Source organism: Oncorhynchus nerka, linkage group LG15 (assembly GCF_034236695.1).
Source record: "Oncorhynchus nerka isolate Pitt River linkage group LG15, Oner_Uvic_2.0, whole genome shotgun sequence".
In the NCBI taxonomy this organism is placed as follows: Eukaryota; Metazoa; Chordata; class Actinopteri; order Salmoniformes; family Salmonidae; genus Oncorhynchus; species Oncorhynchus nerka.
Window position 1 is genome coordinate 43,655,935 of NC_088410.1, and position 10,777 is coordinate 43,666,711.

Here is a 10,777-nt window from a genome sequence, read left to right on the forward strand (position 1 = left end):
AGAGACATATTCAAAGAGACCCATGGCTGTAATTAAAGCAAAAGGTGGTTCCACCAAGTATTAACTCAGGGGGGTGTTCACTTATCCAAATACGGTATTTTACTGTCTTCATTGTAATTCGTTTTCAGAGTTTTTATGTTTTGGATATTGTGGGTTACTGTGTGTAAATAAAGCCGAAAAACGTCTGATTTTATGTGTTTTCTATACTTTCTATACTCACTGTATGTAGTACAATAAATACTGTATTTTACGTTAAATGTAGAAAAATGGTAAATATATAAATTCCTTGGGAATCTGCGAGAAAAAAAAAAAATATATATATATATATATATATATAACTGTTGTTACATCAACAGCTCCATCTGTGTGTGCCAGATATGCCCATTTCCAGCGAGTGTGACCTGTGTGTGTCTAGCAGGATAGCTGGCTGCTCCCCTTCTTATCTAGTTGTGTAATCGACAGTGAGGATGCTGTAACTAGGAACAGGATTACATGGGTTTTATAGTGGTCACCAGACTGCATGGGACCCGAACAATGAGGAACATGTACTTTCCATTAATACTGGATGTCAAGATCATTTTTATTGGCTACTATGCTACATAGCCCACATAAGTAATATGCCAATGCATGTAAATAATGAATATACAAGTGAGGATTTGAAAAGAGACAAATGTGTGTGAAAAATGCTACACGCTTCTCACAACAACAAAAACATGATAGCAGGCATATCCCTAAAATAAATAGACACTTTACTTGTTCTCATTGGTGGAGTCGTATCTGGGGAAGGGGTCAGGGTCGTTGTCATTGAAATCGTAGCTGGCTGCTGCGTCCTGGAGAAGAAAGAGAGAGAAGGGAAAATCACCATACGCTCCAGAACCCAATCTGTCAACCCACTTAACCCACTTAGGTGACCGCACCGGGGACCTGTCACTGAGAGGGACATGTAAATTACATGGATGGTTGAACACCAGACAAGAGGACGAGGTAGGAAATTATTTAGGGCTGAAACAAAGCCATTATTTTTGAGAAAGGGGAATGTCGAAACATTTGTCAATATGTCTTCGTCTGAAAGGTTTATTGCTACTGTCACGTTCGTTGAATGGAGGAGACCAAGGCGCAGCGTGATGTGAAGACATTCTTCTATTTATTAACGAAGAAACACGAAAAGGTTTAGGAAACGGGTTACCTAAAATGCCACAGTTGTCCCCTGTGCGACTCGATGCAACCTTTGGATCGCTAGTCGGTTCGAGGTATACGCCCCCACCCATCCTCCCCGGACCTACCACCCTACTTTTGTTTCTGTCTAAAGTAACTACACGATTAGTACATATCATAAGTCTTGGCGATGCAGGAAAATGTGTATAGTATGTTTCGTATGGCTCTGAGGTCAGGCTGCACCTTTATACCTACACTGCATCAGAATCACTGAAACAGGTCTGCTTTGAGACTTTGAGTGAAGATGGATAAGCGTCTCGCTTGATTAAGTCCCTTTGATTAATCACAGTCGCGCTAATTATAGTCAGCCTTGTTGTCATACTTCCTCTCTCTCTCTCTCTCTCTCTCTCTCTCTCTCTCTCTCTCTCTCTCTCTCTCTCTCTCTCTGCCTCTCTAGAAAGACCCTAGGGCTGTCTCACAATCCCTTGTGTCTCATAGAGAAAGAACTGTTTGCCTCCAAGCCACCTATACTGTAGTTCCTGTCAACACAACCACAAAAAAATAATCCAGGACCATAATAATTCCATAATAATTCCATTCCATAATCTATGCACGCTTACAACCGTCATCACCACCTATCATATTGCAATTTATTACTGCTTATTAGTGCTTCATGGATGGCTGTGTAAGTGTCACCGATGTTGCTATGGGAACGGTCTCCCTTAGTGATTTCTGTTGCCATGGAAATGTGGACTTACGTAGTTGGGGTAGATGTCGGTGTGGTTCCACTCCAGACCGTCATCCAGCACGGTGATGACCACTCCTTTCCCTGTGATCCCTTTCCTCCACACGGGAATTACGTGGAGGTCCAGCTTGGGCAGGGAGGACGACGCCCGAGTGTCTTGCTGGAATGGCCGACACAGGAGGAGGAGGAGAGAGTAGTTTACGTTATTTGTAATTAAATCATGTATACAGTACATATAGCATTAAAGCATACATTAAGGTCATATAAGCTGGAAGAGAAGGAGAGAGAGAGGTTTTCATGACAATTGTTGAACTATTGAACCCTATTCCTAAAGCATATATACAGTGTTCATAGAGTTTATAAGCTCATTGACATACGCATGACATTGGCACAGAATTTACATACAGGAAGTAGCACACCTATACTGAAACTGGAAAAAAAGGCATTCTAACAATTAAGGAATGAGGTACTTCACCTAAATTGCCTCTGTGAAAATCAAGTATTAAGAAAAGAATGGAGAAAGGTCAACCTAAGACGGCCGTCGGGCTACACTATCTCCATCTTCGCTAATGGAGACAGTCATGTCCCACATGGACCTTTAGCAATTCATTATTAATATGTTGCTTTGTCCTGGCTCTCTTGACTGCTTACGGTAGAAAACCTTGTTATGTAGAGTGTTCAGACTAATATTTCAGCCCAGAACTAAATTATTTATATACGTGGTTCAATGAAGACCGTGCTAAGGTTGTGAATCTTGCGATGTGTAATAAAATGATAATATGTCATGATTATGTGTCATAGTGCAAGGCTAAGCCTCTGTCACCTCTACCAATCCTCTATCTAATAATCAGTGGTCCCTTTAATGCATGTAATGAGTGTGTATATGTGTGGGGCGCCCAACTAGTGTTAATTGGCTAATCAGTGGGGAGTAAGAGTACAGCAGTGCCGTGCTAGCAGCAGTCCTCCCTGAGGGCAGATGGGATGATTCAGAGCAGGAGACAGGACAAAAAAAAGACTAGGAACATTTTGGAGCTGCTCTGCTTCCGCATTATGCACAGACACTGCGGAACGCCACTCTCTCTCGCTCTTTTTTCTCCTTTCTCCTTTTCTCCTTTCTCTCTCTCTCTCTCGCCTTCTTTTTCTCTTCTCCTCTTGCTCCCTCTCAATCCCGTCTCTTGCGCTCTCTTTTGGACCCTGTCTTTCTGTTTCTCTCTCTCTCTCCCCTGCTCCATTTCCTCCCCAATGATTCTCTCTCTCTCGCCCATCTACCCTCTCTCTCTCTCTCTCTCTCCTCTTTAGCTCCCCCTTTCTCTGTTTCCCTCTGGTTACTGGAGGAAGTGAAGGGATCAGGGTGGTTGTGGGAGACTGTCTCTGTTTAAAATGATCTTTAAAACCATCCTATTCATCCATCCACACAGATGCCACACCATACGTTTATGCTACAGGGACGGTTGACAAAACAGTGAAATATATGACATATATGATAAAATGTATGAATGTGGCAGCATATCGGAGATATCAGAAATCAAGCTGTGCAGTCCTATTGATGGCTTCTGTAGCTCTTCTGTCTTGGTATCTTATTGGATGACTCATCTATTGACTGGCACATAACCTGTTGTCTCCAAACAGCCCAGCTCGCACGCACAAGCATACATTTAGAATGGACACTTGCGGTAAACAAACACATCGGCATTCACATGCGCTTACGTGCACAAACTGAGACCTGAGATCAGCATGCATGCACGCATGATACGCACACACACACACACACACACACACACACACACACACACACACACACACACACACACACACACACACACACACACACACACACAGACACGTACACACACAGCCCATGACGGAGCTAGGAATCTCAATCTATTATGAGTCACTCCTTTGATTGCTTTATCAGGCAGTCACCCACTCCTGGGACACAAAGAGACACTCTCCCTGCACGCAGTCACTATCTCTCCCTCCATCTTTCCTCTCTCCACATCTCTCTCTCCATCCCTCCCTCTCTCAATTTTGTCTTTCTCGCTCACTTCCTTCTGCTCCTAACTCAACCTCTCTTCGTTTCTGCTGTCCATCAGTACAGCCATACCTTTGTCCATGTCCTCTTCTTCCATCCCTCCCTCCATCCCTTTACCTCTCTACGCACTCATTTCCCCCTCCCTTCCTCTCACGATCACTCTATCCTCTCAATAACTACGGTCTCATTGCTGCTCTCTCTTCCTCTATCTCCTCCCACCCACCACTCCCTCACATCTCTATTTTCTTGGTTATTACTACTGTTTTCTTTCTATCTTTCTTTCTTTCTATATATCTGCCGATCTATAGTCGAGTAGATGCCCTCCTAAAGATAAAGCCGTCATAGAAGAAATGTAAGAAATAAACATTGACATTGTCTCGTTGCTTCTTGCCTATTCGATGTCCCTGACTGACAGTCCCTAGGGCCACCCCAGGCCAATCAGAGTGCTGTCACAAGTGAGTGGGCGGGAGTAGGTGTTTGTCAGCCATGGCCGTTTACTGGCGTACAGTAAATGAGAGCACTTCATGACCAATTCAATTAGGATCATCAGCCCAGATAAGTAAAAAGGGGCCATCTCGATTTATTTTCTTATTTCCTGCAATGAGTGACTCATAACATCAAGTTCAGGGAAAATGGATAGAGCAGATAAAATACACACACTGACGCATGTAAACAGACAGACAACACACGTCCTATCTTTGAAATAACAGGTGTTGACTGGAAAACTGATGAAGACATTTGAAACAGTGACTTAATGGCTGTGTCTGAAATATGTCTTGCCTACTACTTACTGAAATGACATACTATGTGTTAATCATACTACTTAGAACATACTGTTTAGTAAAAATATACTCAGTAAGTAACACATATCAACATAGTGGGCTCACCCATACTGAGAATGTGTCATCTTATGCGCAATTGCTTTGTTTACCACCATTCGTTCATTTCGGTATTCAATCCCCTTGTCTGATTATCAGCTGATTATTAGCTAGGCCTGTTGTCAAACACAGGTGGGTCTGAAAAGACGATTATCTTCCTCGGTAGCACGTAGCGAATTCGCACTAGATAAAAAGCCGAAATGAGTACGACATCCTGGCATCTAAACATAAACATACACAATCTTTGACATTTTACATACTATAAAATGTTCTATTTCAGCATACCCAAATGGCTTACTATTTAGGACGCAATGTCACGCCCTGACCTTAGAGCTTTTTATGTCTCTATTTTGGGTTGGTCAGGGTGTGATTTGGGTGGGCATTCTATGTTATTTTTTCTATGTTTTTGTATTTCTTTGTTTTGGCCGGGTATGGTTCTCAATCAGGGACAGCTGTCTATCGTCTCTGATTGAGAATCATTCTTAGGTAGCCTTTTTCCCACCTGGGTTTGTGGGTAGTTGTTTTCTGTTTTGTGTTTCTGCACCAGACAGAACTGTTTTGTTTTGTTCCACTTTGTTATTTTGTTCGAGTGTTCAGTTTGAATAAATGATCATGAACACGTACCACGCTCCTCTTCTTCAGACGAGCGTTACACGCAAGGTATCTGGACACGGCCAATGCTTTTAATAAATGACAGAGTACTTTGAATCAACCATTACAAACTGCTCTCTCCACTCTCACAATAATTGCTAAAATGCTATTATTGGAAGCTATCGAAACATAACCGATGAAAGAAATCCATCACTAATGACATGGAATAGGAGTCCAATTGGACTACCGTAGGTTAATCCTGAACACAAGACAAAGTGAATGTGCTGTCTGTAATGTATCCGGTAGGGAATACACAGCTGTGACACTATCATCCACTTGGCTTCAATGGGCTAAAATAACCGCTAAATTGGGCCTTAATGCGTGACGGCCTATTCCGTTCCACTGGATTAAGGTGGGAGAAAGTTGATTTCCCTTACAATCGCCTACCAGGCCAGCATGTTCAATTCAACAAATGGGTCCTTTGCCTGGGATTTTGGATGATTACTAATTCATTTGCTTATCACAGAGTAAAAACCTATTGTCTCACATTTCTCAAGTTTCCTATACATATTCATGCGTGATCGCTGAAGATATTTGTCTCATCCTATCTCGCTGTGAAACGCATGTACACACACACACACACACACACACACACACACACACACACACACACACACACACACACACACACACACACACACACACACACACACACACACACACACACACACACACACACACACAGTATTCCTCGCACATATAAAGTTTTCCTTTCATTTTGACAGGTGCTAATTGTGATATAAACTATCCCACAACATATATTCAAACCCCTAATACGAGACCTGCAAGCTCATCACTAAACAATATGTATGGCTGTACATCCAAAAGGGTTGTGAAGGCAAAGTCTCCGCACTGTGACACACTCAGCATTTGGGGAGCTGTCCATCCCTGCCAGCGCTGAATCTCAGAAGGCTCTGGGATTGTGTTAGCCTGGTCCCAGATCTGTTTGTGCTGTCTTGCCAATACCTAGTGACTATGACCATTAGGAATTGGCAAGACAGCACAAACAGATCTGGGACCAGGCTAGGATTGTGTTTGTGAATCAGGCCAAACAGAAGGCAGCAGAAGACACCAGCTGGATCTGAACTGATGGTCGGGTCAGAAAACACATTTTCTGCAGTTTATGTAGGACTTCAATTCTGGCACCAGCTATTGGCCACCATGAGAACCAAATAACCATAAATAACATAAACACCCAACCTAGTGTTAGAAAACACATTTTTGATTGCTGTGTATGTAGGGTTTGAATTCTAACATTGTGGCATCAGCTATTAGCCACAATGACAACCAAAATACCACATGGACCACCAGACAACCAAAAAACAACCTTAATAGACCAATCTTAATATCCAAACTGATATGTCACCAACTGGGTATGACTTAGCCTATGAGAAAGATAAAGGAATGTGTGGCTCTTCAGGACATACCAGGTACCACTGCTGGTTCCACATGGGGTCATCGAACAGCTTGTCCACTGGACAGTTCCGGCATGATCCCAGCGACGCCCGCTTACTGCGCTGCTTCTCATACTGTTGCTCCGCCCACGATACCTAGACACCCAACGAGATGAGAGAATCAATCAACATTTTTATAAGGGGTGGGGCAGTCCCATTCATTTCATATTCATTGAGCTTTATTTAAGCGATAGTACAGTTGGAGAAATGGGAAGATAGAGGGGAGGAGGACTCAAAGTCGCCCGGTCTCAGATCTGTTTGTGCTTTCGCCTGCTCCATTGTCGTTGTCAAGCCAAGGCATTGTCGTTGGCATGACAATCTCACAAGTAGCTGGCATGATAGCAGAAACAGACTGGCACCCAGGCTAAAGTCAAAGGGGCAGTGGGCTGGATTCAAACGTATGCCGACTCTGGCATACTTGCGTGCCGGGGTTCCGCAGCTATAACCGCTGGACCACATAGGCCAAAACAATCTGTCAATGACTTATGTTCATACTGTCCTTTTGTTTACGTTGCTAATGCACACGCACAAGTGTTCTGGCCAAAAGTAGAGCACTAAATAGGACACAGGGTACCAGTTCAGACACAGCCACAGACAATGTTACAGATACAGGATTGTTTACCCGATCATCCTCAGACAGGCGTTTGGTGATGTGATCGGCACTTCGTTTCGTCCTGCTAGGATGAGTCTGGTGTTTGAACAAGTAATGGTTTTCTAGCGTCCCAATCTGCAGACGAGGAGAGTGGTGGGTTGTTGAGTATCTCACAGCAGTGGTGTAACACCATTAACCTCTTCCTGTCAATCCCCTAACAGAGGACTGCATGTAATTGTTAATGCAATCCTTTTTAATTATAGAATAGAATCTTATTGTCCACCCAGGATGGGCATTTTCCTTTGGCATCGCCATACAAGCGCCTTGCGTCATGTTACACACATCTCACTTTGAATGTCTTGAACAGCTTGTTAAATCATTAGGCTACCTTAGATCGTTCTCCAACGTCGGTAGATGTTGATATTATATTATTATATTTATGTGACTGGAAGGCAGATACCACAATAGCCGTGCCAGTTTCCTTGGTACTTATACAGTCAGGTCCCAAATTATTAGCACCCTTGATAAGATGAACAAAAAAGACTGCATAGAATAAATAATCGATATATTGAGCTACAGTGGGGCAAAAAGGTATTTAGTAAGTGACTTGCCTAGTTGAATAAAAAAAATGTTTTAAAGGGGGGCTGGAGGTTTGAAAGTAAAGGTTCCCAATGATTCTGACCCCTATATTTTGGAGATTTTTTTTTATATAACTTGATAAAATCTATTTTTCTGAGCAATTGTATTAATTTACAATAATATAATTTTCACTTTTTTTTATAGCTCAGTATTTTGTATTGTTTATTTTATACAGTCTTTTTTGCTCATCTTTATAAAAGGTGCAAATAATATCGGACCTGACTGTATTTACAGCAGGCTTTGTTCAGCAATTTCCTCAGAAAGCAAAGGTTAACACAGCTGAACCCACGGAATCTACAGGTGTTTGTCACCATATCACACCAATTGTGCAAATGTGCAAATAATGAATCAATCACAGATATTACTGTTTACCTTTTAAATCAGGGTCACACAGAGTGTTTCGTGGTATTCTTAAATAAATCTAGTGTGAAACAAAAGCATATGCCTAACACAAAAAAAAGAAGAAACCTGTACCATGTCAGATATAGTTGAAATGTATTGCATTTTGAGTTTACATCCCAATATTACACTTTATATACATCGCAGAAGACTGAAATATAACAAAACCGTTTGACATAGAAACACCAGATTTTCTGTGTTAAAAAAAAACAAGTTTATTCATTACGAAATTATTAAAAATATTTAAAACACCCACCCATGAGGCCACTAGAGGGTGCTTTGGTCAAGGGAGAAAATAAAATGAAAATAAAATTGCATAAATTATTTAGGCCTAACCTATAAATGATTCTAAGCCACAGTTCAGGCCTATTATATTGATAATGCTGATATGGCACCCATCCTCCTGGCCGAATGGAAACATAGGTTGTTGACCTGTGTAGTCAGAGAGATAGGTTCCTCTGAGTGGACTATAGAGAACTCATCAGTGGGTGTACAGGCCTAATGTTTTGGACAAGGTAGACAGTGAATTACAACATTGCGAATAGACATATTTACAGAAGGGGGCTAATGTATACAGTACAAAATGAACTTGTTCAAAAGAATAAGTCTTCAAATATGGATTGGATCCCCATATTTTGCCCAAATACACTGATAGACTGAATGATTTGTTTTTGATTGATGATATCAATTTACTTAATATAAAGTAACAGTGATACCGAAATACACTGATGGTAAAAAAATACAATCATGGACATTTCATAGGTTACACAATTGAATTTCCCTGCTCACTCTGACCAGAATAATGAAGATGATTGACAGAATACACCAATCACTATAGTTGTAGTGTTTTAATCTTGGCTGAAGCAGAAGTTCAGTAAGGATGCTGCTGTACGGGCTACAACATCAGCAACGAGGCTGCCGTGGCGCCCTCCATGAGCTTTCAACAGCTATGTATTAATACAACCAACTGAATAATTTATCAAACAAAGCTGAATAGGCTACTGAGACCAAGACAAGGATATTCCCTGAGCCAAATTTAACATATTAATTGTATAGTGTAAAGAGAGAAGTACACAGTTCAAATACTACTCGAGGATAAACGTGGTCTCGGGGCGTTGCTGTGGCGCTAACATACCTGGCGGACCAGTCGGTAGTCTAGTTCTTTGGCGATGGACCTTGCGGCGTCCGGTCCTCCCGGAATCTCCACCGCCCATTCGTTGAGGTACTGTCTGTCCCCGAATGAAGCATCCACGGAACGAGCGATGGAGAACAGAACCACAAAAGCACAGCACATTACCGTTGTTGGGCGACATCTCATTTCCATCTCAGAGAAAATACGACTTGATTGATGCTCTTAGAAAGCATATAAGACAATTCAAAACGAAAATGTAAGTAATATTAAGTAAATAAATTTCTGTTTGTTCCCCTTGGTTCGTGTCTTTTTTCCTTCAACGTGCTGGGTGGGAATGAGAGGACCTGTCACGGCGTTATTGCCTTATTGAACCATCAAGGAAAGCAAGCGGAGAGTAAACCGTGGAAGGGGACGAGAATGTTTACACGTCAAATTACGAAGGGTCTCTGACGTCAACGAGTCTATACCTGGGATAGGGGCTATGCTCGAGTGCCGAGAGAGACAGTTGGGGAGAAAGAGCGTCAGAGGGAAAAGTTATATCTAAAAATATCCCTCTATTTTTTTATTCAAGTTTGCAGGAGTATAAGAATTAATACTAGATTACTATAACAGTAATGTATGTGCACCCAACATGTCTGTGCAGAGCCTAACCATAGACTACGTTAGCTTCAGACCATCACCTGAAGCACGCCCAAACTTAATAATTATGTTATTATTGCGTTATCTCTATGATTTGTTGTTGTTATTGTGCAAGGAAAATGCAAGAGCAAGAATATGCACTATTTTCCTTTAGAATTGCAGTATACTGTGTGGGTGTTTGAGATGTGTAAGATAATGGCACGACTTAATTTCAAAAACCTCAGATTGACGATTGTCTTCAAGTGTATCTGTTACTTGCCGCCCCCCCCCAGGAGAGCTCACTGTGGTGACGCATTTATGCAGCCCACGTCACGGTAGTGTAGACGCTGTTTCAGCACCACCGCATTGGACAGCTCTTTGGGTGAGGACAAGGTGAAAGCAAGCAATTGGTTTCAGATGGGCAAATGATTGTCGGTGAAAAACATGGATGATTGAAATAGATCATTTAGTGTGTGCTTTGA

The 10,777-nt window shown here is 41.9% G+C and overlaps 1 protein-coding gene across 1 annotated transcript in view; it reads right to left on the bottom strand.

Moving 5' to 3' along the window:
• The window catches only part of LOC115143598 (neuroendocrine convertase 1-like), a 32,491-nt gene extending 22,448 nt beyond the window's left edge, over window positions 1–10,043 (bottom strand). The window contains exons 1-5 of the mRNA XM_029684099.2: window positions 9,681–10,043; window positions 7,538–7,642; window positions 6,889–7,011; window positions 1,914–2,060; window positions 754–830 (exon numbers count right to left, since the gene is read on the bottom strand). Of these exons, the coding sequence (XP_029539959.1) occupies window positions 754–830; window positions 1,914–2,060; window positions 6,889–7,011; window positions 7,538–7,642; window positions 9,681–9,869 (641 nt within the window). The 5' untranslated portion in view covers window positions 9,870–10,043. The remainder of the gene's footprint in view (window positions 1–753; window positions 831–1,913; window positions 2,061–6,888; window positions 7,012–7,537; window positions 7,643–9,680) is intronic.
• Window positions 10,044–10,777: the final 734 nt, after the last annotated feature.